The following is a 13,315-nucleotide window of genomic DNA, read 5'->3' as shown; positions in this document are numbered from 1 at the left end:
ACTGTAAAATTAATAATAAAGATATTAAATGTTTATTAAGCTAATTTTGATTGTTTAAAATAATATTGGGATTAGAAAATGTTGATTCAAATTTTAAAATTATGTTTTTATATTTTAGGCTCTTGAAGTTGTAGAACTCACCAATCTAAAGCACTTCAAGAAAGAGATGACGGCAGAGTTTTATGCTCTTAAGGGAATGCTACTGTCACAAATTGGTAAGATTTGTTTGGTTTTGCTAATTAACAATGTTTTGTAGGCTACCTATATTACAAAAAAGATTGTTTGGTCTTTTTTTTGTTTGGACATTTCAGTCCACATTAGACTTGCCAACAAATTAAAATACTAATTTTGTAAGTTCTTAAAACTAGTTTCAGTTTTAAATTGTATGTAAATTTATTATTTCATACACCTTTCTATTTCTTATAGTGCTGTGGTATTTTTAGCTCAAAGATAAGGGGAAAATTGTTGCAAATTAGTAAAAAAACATTTTATTAAACTGTAATTAACATTTTTATTTAAAAAATTGTCTAATAAAACAAAGTGGGGAAATGTAAAATCAAGTTAAAATCATGTAAGCAACACAGTGAAATTGATGTAAACATTTTGGTGACAAATTCAATGTTTTATTATTATTGTTCATTAAAGTAACACTAGTATTATATTAACATTTCTTTGCTTCTTTCTGATTTTTATCCTAGAAGTGTTAAAAAAGGAAGGGTGCATCATTATCATCTATCTGTTTACATCAAATTTCTGTTTGCACAATACACAATTTCACGGTTAGGAGCGTTCCTTGGATAGCAGAATTTAATTTTAACAGTTTGTGCAATATCAAGTAAAGTAATACTTTCTCCTTGTAACTTTATAATACTACATTTACCCATGTTTAATAAATTCTTATAACTTGAAACAATAAAATAATTAGTACAATAGAACAACACACAGTGCACTACCCAGCAGTTGCTAACTGTGCTGTTGTAACTTAGCTGAGAGCAGCATCTGTTCAAAAATGCTTATTGTTTATATCTGCAGATGTTGTGAACATCTTAAAAGTGTACAAGTGGCAATAGATTTTTAAAAAATCTTCCAGCAAAAAACATTACAATGTAAATAAAATGCTAAGAAGACCTTAATAGGCTTCTGACACTTAGCGAAAAATACTGTGGAACATGGAGCGGTTTGGCACCGAGTTAGAAATCTGTCTGTAAATACTAAAAGTGAGTGTATTGTATGAAACAGGTCGTACAGACGATGCGCACAAAGCGTTCTCAGCAGCTGTACAGATGCATGACACCCTGGTAAAGGCGTGGGCATTGTGGGGTGAATACATGGAACAGCAGTTCACCAAGGGCACTCCAGTGATAACAACCGGAGTGGCAGCCATTACTTGCTTCCTGCATGCCTGTCGCCACCAGAACGAGTCCAAGTCCAGAAAATATTTGGCTAAGGTCAGTAATTATTTTGTTACTAGTTTTTTTGTAAATACGTAATGTCTCTTTTGCTTAAGAGTAGGCTCCTCCTTAAACACTCATTCAACTCGCTGCTTGTTTAGGTTTTGTGGCTGCTAACTTACGACGATGAAAAGTTTTCACTGGCGGAGGCTGTAGATAAATACGTGGTTGGTGTCCCACCCATACAGTGGCTGCCGTGGATACCGCAACTTCTCACGTGTCTCGTGCGCAATGAAGGAAAACTTATGCTCAATCTACTCAGTCAGGTAAGACACATCATTCTCAGTTTTGCTTTCTGACGTACTTCTGCTTACGTAATTAATTTAATGATTGACATTTAATATATATTTTACTGTCACCAGGTTGGCCGTACTTACCCGCAAGCTGTATACTTTCCACTTCGCACTCTCTACCTTACTCTAAAGATAGAACAGAGGGAACGGTACAAAAGTGCTGAACTGGCCGCTGCTCTTTCTGGAAAACAGGTTAGCCCATAAAAGTTGGTCTGGTTATCTTTTCCAAACATATACTTTTCTATTTATAAATTATTTTAAAATTCTAATACACAGTTTCTATGTAAACCTAGAAACAAATTAGGCTTATTTATTACTTATCATGATAAATGTTTCAGGCTCAAGGACAAGGAACATCTGGAGCCTCTGACGCACAACAAAGTAAGTTTTACTATATATCTATTGAAGGATTTAAACTTTTGAACATTAACGATACAACAGTCACGATGCCATGCTGCAAACCACCCGCATTAACAACGTCATTGTTCCATTTTTATATCTTAAAGCAGCATGAACGCAGTTTTATATCTTAACTGTATAGGCTATATTGCGATCTTCTTTTTTTTGTTAGTGAACTACCATGTTATCCCTCACAATTTGTAGAAGCAAATTGTTGTAGTACACTTGTGCTAGGTGTCAAAATCATGTGTTTTGTGAGTAGTGTGGCGGACGGCTTTAATAATATCATGTTAAGTTTAAGGATTACAAAATAGATAAAATAAAAGCCTTTAGGAAGCATCCTATTGTTTAAAACTCACTTTTTAGGGCCTGTTTGATGTTTAGAGAGTTGCTGCTTCAAGGGTTAAGTAGCATCAAGATGTTATCGTTGACCAAGTATGTGATGACAATTTACTGCAGTTGATAATACATTAAATGTTGTTGCTGTATGTAAAACTTTTACCTGACACAGTTAGAGATAGTATGTTATTAATTGTTTTGAATATCTATAAAAGTTTTCTAGTTAGTACAGTTATTATACAGAGTATTATAAATACTAAGAGTATAAGGTTCATTTCTAAAGTAAGAACCGATTGCGCATTGAGTTCACGCAGGCTGTGATGAGATATCTGTTCAAGTCTTTCATTATATAGTGTTACGTTCCACACCTCTGCAAATTTAATTTTATGGTATCGTGTTTTATTTGTTGATCAATAATCTCATAAATTGTGAAGTGTACTCTGCTATTCAGTCCTTAAACATAAAAGAATTTGGTCTGGTGAAGTTCACTGGTAGATTGTTGAAGTTTATGATGAGTGTGTAAATGGTGCAGGCTTTTTGATTTAGGAAGAACATACAAATTTTGATGATGATGATGATAATTTTTGAATATCTGTGCGACTTACTTTCATGAATGAAGACAGAAAAATTTATGAGGAAATTCACCAAATAGGTGCTTCATTATTGACAAGAAAATCCCTCATGTGGCTGTGGCCAATAGTTTGTTTCTTACAGGTTTCATTATGAAAAGTGTGTGAGATTGGGCATGAACAATGTTGACAGAAGAACACACAGTACTTGACACGTTCTCTGCTGTTTATTTTCATTCTTTAACAAAGATAGAGATAAATTCACAAGTCACATTGTAACCGGTGATGAAGTCCATTGTATACTACGCTGCAAGGACTAAATGCCGGATCCAGCAAGCAACATCGTTGAAACTCCCCAATGAAACGATGAAAATTTAAGTAAGATACATTCATTTTTCTGATAGCCTGTGTTACGTGGTTTTGTGGTAATAAATGGTGAGATGTATTGTGAACCCTTATTAAAGTTTAGGTGCACCATTCAAATCTGGCACTGGTGGGACTGCTTTCTAGTGCCGCTGTCCTGCTTCACTGAAATGTTTCTGTCTTGTGTTGTGAGAATTAGTGGAACATCTACTATATATTCCTGACATAGACCATTAGGTTTTCATCTATTTCCAAAAAGGAGTTTCTTGTTGGGAAGTGATTTTTTGAGAATTGATGACATGTTGAATGAAATTGTTATTAACTAGAGTAATAGCCAGTTGTCAAAGTTCTTTGATGAGAAGATTTGAAAAGTTTAAATATTTATTGAATAGTGACTTTATTGAAAAGTAATTTCTAACACGATTTACAGTCAAAAAATAGTTTTCCTTTTCTTTACAAAATGGTTCTTACTTTACAATGGTCCTTTTATTACTATCCAGTATTCCTTATTATTATGAATAAATAATTGTTGTTACAACATTAATTGTAGCATTAACTAATGAAATTCGGAAAAAATGTCTTCAAGGTATGGAGTTAATTTATTGTAAAATTTATGTTTTATAAATTTTATAATGTGGTTGAGCATATTCTTATCTTAACCCTTCCCACGCCGTAGACAGATATGTCAGAATGGCAGACTTTGACCAAAACGCCAAATACAGTTATATCCGATATTATGTCTCTAAGAGAGTTTTTTTTTAGTTTTTAGTTCACAAAAGGTTTTCAAAATGCCTGGTGCACGCTTCGTGCTTATCACGGTTGACAAGGAAGTATTTATAAACGACATTCATTCAGCGGCAAGGGGACGGGAGCGCCCTTTATGTAACTCCGACCGCTTACTTGTCAGTTCTGCTTTTCAGTTTCATTACATTTTACAATGTAACATTTAAAATGAAATTTTAAACTTTCAAATTGAAATTTATTTGAAATAAACAGTTTTGTAAATAGATCTTTTTTAATTTTTATCAATAAATATGCAAATTTTAAGTAAAATGCCCTGTTTTACACTTTTTTGCTTTTACGTTTTATAATTTAGTTATAATAAAAATTAGCTTTGAACATAAAGAAACAACATTTTTTACTTGTCTTGGCGTTACAGGAAAGTTAATGGATTTATTAGTGGCGTGCGAAGGGTTAATACATTTTTGAAATTATAGAATGACACAAAATGATGAAAACTATAATGAGTAATGATTGTTGTCTAGGGACTCTGATGGCAGGCCAGGGCCCCACCCCTGAACAAGGGCCGATGAAAGCTACACCTTCCATGCTGCGCTGCTCTCACATCATGCGAATGCAACGAGACATCCACCCCACCGTTCTGTCCTCACTAGAGGGAGTTGTGGACCAAGTAATGACACCAATCAATCATTTTCTTTTTAATATCACTTTGAAGTCTAGTTAAAATGTAGACTGCTTAGTAATTCTTTGTTGACCTTCAAATTAAAGTTCAATATTAACTCTCGTACTGGCAGCCACCCTTTATAGGGATGCCATTTTGCCATCCGTATTGGTGGTAGCCTCCCGAATATGGGGTGGCTGCTGCATCGCTTGTAAATTACTTTATTTCATGTATATCTGACTTAAACTGATGATGTTTAGGCACTTTTGCAAAGAGGACAAACTATCCTTTATTTTCGTATGTTTTTGTTACTAGTTTTATAACCTTCGACTTAAATATGACAGATGCTTTGGATTTTTCTCTAAACTGAACTAAGAAACCCTGAGTTAAACTTCATAAATTCGTTATTGCTTCTAATTATACTGCAATTATTAATGTTTTCTGTGTGTTTAGTTGTCAGTAATGTGAATAATTTGTATTGTACTTTGTTTTTGTTTTATTTATTATTGTGAGTTACTAATTTGTGTGAATTCAGTAGCAAACAAACTGTTGTTTTTGGATTTTATGTTTGCCTGATAATGCTATTTGCCTAGAACTTAAAGGCAATTTTGTGCCAAAATAACTTTCAGAAATTTTAATCCTGCATATTATTAATATGAAAATATGTTTTTATTTATTAGAAACCTTGTAATACACTTGTGTGTTTTGAACACTCTTAGAAATTACTGTACAAGTTGAATATTCTGTAAATGTAAATCTTCATACTCATAAAACCTTTATCATGCAGTGCTATGTGTTTTCACAAACTAGACAAAATTACCAACAGTTTGGTTAATTTGAATAATTTATTATTCAACAACCACAACATTGTTTTCCAAGAGTGGTTTTACCCTTTTTAATCAGTTGCTGTCATAATATTTCATGTTTGTTGTTATATAAATAAGAATTATTATAAATAATTTTATTTGTGTGCAAATATTCAATTTCTACTTATAATAATGAATACAACCATTTATAATATGTAAGATTTTCATTAGTGATTATAATTCTAATTATTTGTTTTAGAATAATTGTCTTAAAAATTTCACACAGAGCAGTTTAGTTGCCAGTTGTAGGGTTCATATACTAGTATTAAAAATAAAATGAGATCCAGGAGTCAATACAGACATAACTTTAGTTAGTTAGGTCCAATACATTCTGCATACCTTCCTCTCAGCTGTCAGCTTACCTGTGTTAGATAATAGATTTATACAAAGACAACAGTAGGTTTTAACCCACCATCATTGTCCCTGCTCTTTTTTCAAAATTATTTCTCAGCATTCTTCTAGTTGGTGGGTGTGGGATGCTATACTTCTAAAAAATACGTAATTGTTGATATAAACGTTATTAAAAATGAATAAAAATAATGTTGTGTATTGACTAAAAAACTAAAATATATAATCCATTTTAGAGTTTGTAAATTTGTTTAACTAAAGAAATTAAAATGCAACATGCATTTTTGGTTCAAATTAAATGTTGTGTGATGAGAGCAACAGAGGTAATTGGAGTAGAAAATTTGTAAAGTAAATAAAATCAATAAATTTTTTTTTTTTATTGGTCAGTAACTAATGATCTTGTTCTGTTTAGGTTGTCTGGTTTAGAGAGAATTGGTATGAAGAAGTGTTGAGACAACTACGACAGGGGCTGGCCAAGTGCTATGTCGTGGCCTTTGAGAACAGGAAAGCAGTGAGCGAGACCACAATAACTATTGATCTTGTTCTGTTTAGGTTGTCTGGTTTAGAGAGAATTGGTATGAAGAAGTGTTGAGACAACTACGACAGGGGCTGGCCAAGTGCTATGTCGTGGCCTTTGAGAACAGGAAAGCAGTGAGCGAGACCACAATAACTATTGATCTTGTTCTGTTTAGGTTGTCTGGTTTAGAGAGAATTGGTATGAAGAAGTGTTGAGACAACTACGACAGGGGCTGGCCAAGTGCTATGTCGTGGCCTTTGAGAACAGGAAAGCAGTGAGCGAGACCACAATAACTATTGATCTTGTTCTGTTTAGGTTGTCTGGTTTAGAGAGAATTGGTATGAAGAAGTGTTGAGACAACTACGACAGGGGCTGGCCAAGTGCTATGTCGTGGCCTTTGAGTACAGGAAAGCAGTGAGCGAGACCACAATAACTATTGATCTTGTTCTGTTTAGGTTGTCTGGTTTAGAGAGAATTGGTATGAAGAAGTATTGAGACAACTACGACAGGGGCTGGCCAAGTGCTATGTCGTTGCCTTTGAGAACAGGAAAGCAGTGAGCGAGGCCACAATAACTATTGATCTGGTTCTGTTTAGGTTGTCTGGTTTAGAGAGAATTGGTATGAAGAAGTATTGAGACAACTACGACAGGGGCTGGCCAAGTGCTATGTTGTTGCCTTTGAGAACAGGAAAGCAGTGAGCAAGGCCACAATAACTATTGATCTTGTTCTGTTTAGGTTGTCTGGTTCAGAGAGAATTGGTATGAAGAAGTGTTGAGACAACTACGACAGGGGCTGGCCAAGTGCTATGTCGTTGCCTTTGAGAACAGGAAAGCAGTGAACGAGGCCACAATAACTATTGATCTTGTTCTGTTTAGGTTGTCTGGTTCAGAGAGAATTGGTATGAAGAAGTGTTGAGACAACTACGACAGGGGCTGGCCAAGTGCTATGTCGTTGCCTTTGAGAACAGGAAAGCAGTGAACGAGGCCACAATAACTCCACACACACTGCATTTTGTAAAAAAGCTTGTGTCAACATTTGGCATTGGAGTTGGTACGTTCATTTTTTTGTGTTGTATTTAAAAATAATATTAATGTACAGTAGCACCCATTAACCTGCCCTCAGATCAACCACTTAACCGTTGCCATTCCAGGAAGTAAATCTCATCTATTTTTAGCTGAACACATTTTTACGTTTTAGATTAAAATTAAAAAAAATTGATTTCATTTGATAAAATTTAGCTTAATTTTTTCATAGTTGGCTTACATAATTATCAACCTTACTATTGTAGATTTGAATTGACACGGGTGTATACTTTTGACATTTGAGCTATTAAACTGTATACATTAAAAATTAATTTCCTTGAAAACTTTTGGCCCTAGAATCATATAATATTCTGCACTGTGCACAAAGGCAAATGTATTATGTACTTAATATTTACTCTTTTGCACATAATAAGACATTTACTATTATATTATAACCATAATGATATCTTTTAAGAGTAAAGCTAAACTCATTTAAACCTTAATAACATTAAACGTAGCATTTTAGGTAAAATGACCAGCAGTTAGAGAGTTAACCCTCTCTTGTACAAGATGTACAAGAGGCCCGGATCCACTCACTGGCAAAATGCTGCCTCCCATATAGGTGGTTCGAATTGGGCCAACATTCATAACTGCGCAATATGTTAGCAAACTATGTTCCTTGACAAGTTCTGTAATCCAGATGTGATACTGGGAACTATTTCGACCAGTTGGTAGTTGCAGAACATTTCCGTTTTTTTCTTGCTTGTTTACGTTTTTGCATTTTGCTATTTGCTGTTACGTTATATTTTAGTATCATCGTGAACATAACATGTTCAAGTCATAATATTGGTTGCAGTGAAAAAGATGTGAATCAGACATTTTCAATGTTATAAGTATACTGTTTTAAAGTGGTTTTACTTTGTATAAACATAAAAAATAAAACAGTTACTTTAAAAATGGAGACGAAAAAACTAAAAATATTTTATTTATGACCTTGATAAATACCTTTTAAATGCACTATGAAACTTTACACAGTGTGAGTTTTGTAGGCACGTGTTTTTATGCTTTAAAATGGTAGGTACTAAAAACATAACCTTAAAAGACAACTATTGTATGAAGTGAACAACTTTTTGTTTGAGCCACTGGATAATTAGCGCTTCGGGCGCATCAGCACTACTTAACGTGTGTACAGGAGCAGGGGCGGTTCCAGGGCTGATTTTCAGGGGGGGCTATCTTGTTTTTATGTAGTTCATTGGTCATTGAAAAGTCCTCTTTTATGCTGTATTGCTGTAACCACAATTTTAATTCACAGAGAAATTTTCGCTACGTCAAAGTCCTTGTAAATCAAGAAAAACTTGAAAAATGTTTAGTTCTAACATTTTAAAATTGTAATTTTAAGCAACTTAAAGTCAAAGAGGTTTAATATTCTAACGTAAATTGGATGGTTACAGAGAAACTGCTACTGTTTACTGAAAACAAGTTTATTGTGTACAAGATGGCTTTTAAAACAAATACTGGTTCAAAATACAAAACTTATAACACAAACTCAAGCCTTCTTGCACCTTTCTTTGCAAATCGTTCTATTATTTTATCTGTGTCCACTTGAAGATGCCTGTGAACGTGAAGCATGCAAAGGCCCGTGAGACGTGTTTCTCCCATTCTTGATCTCAGCCAAGTCTTTACTCTTCTTAAAGTGGAGAAAGTCCTTTCTGCCGAAGCCACACTGACTGGAAATAAAATAATAAAATCACTCATGGAACTGAAATAGTTATTATAAAATATAGACTACATATTAATTTTAATGAATTTACTTATTTTGTGTTCATGAATGAAAAAATTACTATTACTTGCTTGTGTGTTACATTTATATTTATTTAAGTTAAACTTGGAAAACAATTTTATTCTTAGGTTAGTTCTTATAGTATACTCTTCAGGTAATACAGTACCCATTCTGTGTGCTTTTCCATTTAAACCCACATATCTAAAGTATGTAAAGTCACCCAGCCAGCCCATACCTATATGACTAATTTTATTTATTAATTTACGTACCTGGAAGTGTGGCCAAGATTTTGAGAACATCATGGATAATTGGAAATATTTGGGTCACAGGAGTCTAACACTTTCAATATATCTTCAGGGAGTTTTACATTTTGCTCTTTCTCCTTCTTCATCTTCCAGTGATTTTTCCACAGGTCCACTTCACCTTCAAACTGAATTTCATTACTTAGGGTATCTCCATCACCGATAATAGGTGCAAACTGTTCGAAACCTTTTTTTAAATTGACAATGAGATCATTTTTTTCTCTGGCATCCTCAACTATATTGGTGGGAATTATTCCTCGTAGGCCAAAACATTCCAGTGAGCTATAACTTAACCTGGATGTTAAGTCAGCAAAAACATTATCAAGAAGAGGTATATAAATAGATCGTCTGTAGTACTCTTCTACGTCTCCTGGGTGATTTGATCTCTTAGTTTGACTGCCCGTACGTCTTGGTAACTTCAATTCAACATCCAGCTCCTCTGCTAGCGCTTTGGTTTCAAAAAATATTTGTTTGAATATATCATCACATTTAATCCTTCTTTCTTTTAATGTTGCCATGGTGTTGGTGACTGCGGTAGATGCCCGGTTAGTGTCAAGTGATGGTGTTTGTAGAAGTCGACTGAGCGGCAATGAGACTTTTAGAACGTCAATCAATGACATCATTGATATTAAAAACTCAGCCGTGCATAAAGAGTTGAGCAAAGTCGCTGCAACTGACGAAGTTGTGCGATCTTGCCATGACGAGATAGATGTGAGTGCTTCAACTATCTGACGAATCCCAGATCTGAACTGAATTACTCCTTCATGTCGCTCTACCCATCTAGTTTCACACAAACTACTTAATTGATGCCCTAGTGTTAATTTTAAAACTTGATTTCTCTTGGCCGACACATTGAAAAAACGACACTACTGATTTCATTATCCCTACTGTATTTCGGATACAAGCAATATTTACAGAAGTTGAAAGAGAGTTGTTCAAGGCGTGATTTAAACACGGACATCTACATGCATGTTTTGCAACCTTTTGTATTTCAGATACTGTACCCGCTGCTTCAGACGACATTACACTACAACTGTCTGTACCAATTCCTACACAGTTGTTCAGATCTAAGGATAAATCATGAAGTAATTTAACAACAATCTTTCCTAGAGCCTCTCCACTTAAACGTTGCTCACTATGCACATCTTGATCTGGACTGATGGATTTTATGTTTTCATAAGCATCAATAAATTTAACAAAATCTTCCCGAATTTTATTGTTGTGTACATATCTTAAGTTCAAAGACAGTTGTTCGACATGTGAAATATCTGTCGTCTCGTCAAAAATCACCGAATAATACTTTGCGTTTCGGACTTGATTTAATATTGTTTCCGTTATCTCTTCACCGCAGCATGTGATCAATTGGTTTTGAGTGGTATTACCAATATAGGTTGCTCTTGAAGACGCTGCGGCTAAGTGCCGTTTTAGTGTCTCATCTCCTGAAGAGATTTTGAATCTTAACAGTTCTCTAAAATTCCCCTCGTTACTCGGACCAGCCTCTTCATCCAGTCGTCCATCATCTCGATGACCTCTTAAAGGTATATTTTGTCTGCCTAATAATACAATTGATTCTATTATTGGGCGTAACCTCTCTCTATTTTCTTGTACCTGCTGTAGTCGTTGAGAGTTTACTTGGTTGTCAATGGATTTGTCCGGATTGTGATAACTTTGAAGGAAGTCTAGACCAGCCTGCACGCATATTTTATGATAAGCCGTGTTTTCATGTGTTTGTGTGAAGCCGTCTTTACCCAATAGCTTGGCATATGAAGTCAAGGGTTGGGTTACAAGGTTCTGAGCTAACATCCCTTTATTGTGCCCACACTTTTTATCGGAAAACAAAACGCAGAACTTACAAAATAACCCCTTTTTAACGTCGGAAAAAACTAGCCAATTTCTTTGTTCCAGGTGTTGATGACCTAAGTAACGTTTTACTTCCTTGCCATTTTTAGTGTGAATTGAATGTGGGAATTCATATGATTTGGGCGGTGTCCAATGTCGTTCTAACAATTGACACTTTGTAAATTCATCTGTCTTTTTATTCACAAAAAGCCCTATGTCATTGGCACAACTACCATCTCTACCTAATTCTAGGGATGTATTTTGGTTTTCATTGTGCTCTTCAGTGTTCACAATAGTGGTGTTGTTAGATGCAGCATCGGTAAGAGAAATTGATAAAGTATTTATGCATGAGTCAGGATCAGTTTGTGATGAAGATGTATTAGTCTTTTTTACACGTGGTTCATTGTCGTCTGTTATTTTCTCAACTTTTTGAAAATATGAACTAATAATTGATTTTGGATTCGGTCGTTTTCGATTATTTTGAGATGCCTGAAACAATTAATTAGGAAGTTATTAATTATCATTTAAAAAATTAAGGTTGAGTATTTATTTTAAAGCCAAGCGCCTGTCTCGTGATTTTGTTATTTGTTTATAGTTCCTTTCCTAACCTAGACAAGACCGTATTATGCTTCCAAATAGTTACCGGTACGTATTCACTAATTAGTTATTATATTTTACCTTTAAACATAGAAAAGTCTTAATAAAATTGTACTTATACTTGAGATGAGAGATGGTCCCAACTCCCGACGGGATTCGAACTGGGCCACTTCATGATAGGTATTCCAAAAAGCTACTGCTTATTTAGCAACGCCACGGAATACATATATTGAAACATTGTGCAAAAATAAATTCCACGATAATGAATTGTCAAAAATATAGGTCTGAAGATGCGCATTCCACAAAATTGAATAATATATCCATATTAATTTACATAGGTCAGCAACTTTAAATATGTAAAGAGCCAAAAGAATATAGCTTTAGAAAAAAGTCGAATGTAGATGAAAATTTGTTTTCATTTTGGCGTTATTTGTTGAATGCTGTTTTTGTCAAATACAAGAACAAATTCTGAATCTTTTTTATCTTATAGTCAGGTTGTTTCCAAGGGGTATTAAATACTTGAAAATAAACACATAGTGGCGCGCGTTTCTGGCGTCTTTCCGTTTTTTAGTCATTAAATTCAATTTAAAAGAAATAAATATGTGATTATGTGCACCTATTTCTTTTACAAAGAAGAAGTATATGAATATCGTGCACTCATACATGAGCATAAAATAAATGCATAAATATTAATTACTTTTGAGTTTGTTTTCCTCGTTTAATGTAAATGCAATACTACTTTGTAAATACACTATTTAGGCCTATAGTCTACACAATTACACATAAACAGTATAGCCTATAACATTTGTCTGTGTTCATACTTACCATTTTTTTAGAACTGCAGATTAAACTAAACATTAAACAAACCAGTGGAGGCAACGAATACAGAAAACACAACACTATAAGTGTACAAGTCGGCGGATGAGTACAGACTACGTGATACGCGACGAGCGTGGGCCGTGAGTCACTACAATAACAAGATGACGGTTGGGAGGGGCGCGGCTGCACTGTTGCCAGATTTCTTTGTGTTCTCAAGGCGCCAACTAGATGCGAGTGCTTTTTGACCACTGAAACTGATTGTTAACTTAATACTATTTAAAAATAAATACTTTTTGTTTGACTTGTTTTTATACTAAAATAATTATTGTTAATTGATATGTACGAGTATTGGGATTCAATTTTGTTAGAACTTATAGATTATAGAAAATATTACACTAAGCTTTCCTAG

General features: G+C 34.3%; 1 protein-coding gene and 1 long non-coding RNA gene across 2 annotated transcripts in view; one reads left to right on the top strand and one right to left on the bottom strand.

Annotated features, from left to right (window-relative positions):
- The window catches only part of LOC124361819 (transformation/transcription domain-associated protein), a 117,777-nt gene that overhangs the window by 89,948 nt on the left and 14,514 nt on the right, over positions 1-13,315 (top strand). The window contains 8 exon segments of the mRNA XM_046815815.1: positions 119-215; positions 1,240-1,448; positions 1,553-1,717; positions 1,814-1,936; positions 2,083-2,125; positions 4,680-4,825; positions 7,283-7,390; positions 7,531-7,597. Of these exon segments, the coding sequence (XP_046671771.1) occupies positions 119-215; positions 1,240-1,448; positions 1,553-1,717; positions 1,814-1,936; positions 2,083-2,125; positions 4,680-4,825; positions 7,283-7,390; positions 7,531-7,597 (958 nt within the window).
- On the bottom strand, positions 9,035-13,134 carry LOC124361820. The gene is made up of 2 exons (XR_006922398.1): positions 12,913-13,134; positions 9,035-9,296 (listed from the first exon to the last, which is right to left on the bottom strand). It is a non-coding gene; the product is annotated as an uncharacterized LOC124361820 (long non-coding RNA).

Source organism: Homalodisca vitripennis, chromosome 5, assembly GCF_021130785.1.
Source record: "Homalodisca vitripennis isolate AUS2020 chromosome 5, UT_GWSS_2.1, whole genome shotgun sequence".
Lineage (NCBI taxonomy): Eukaryota > Metazoa > Arthropoda > Insecta > Hemiptera > Cicadellidae > Homalodisca > Homalodisca vitripennis.
The sequence above is the reverse complement of the archived record's forward strand: the minus strand, read 5'-3'. Positions and strand labels throughout refer to the sequence as shown.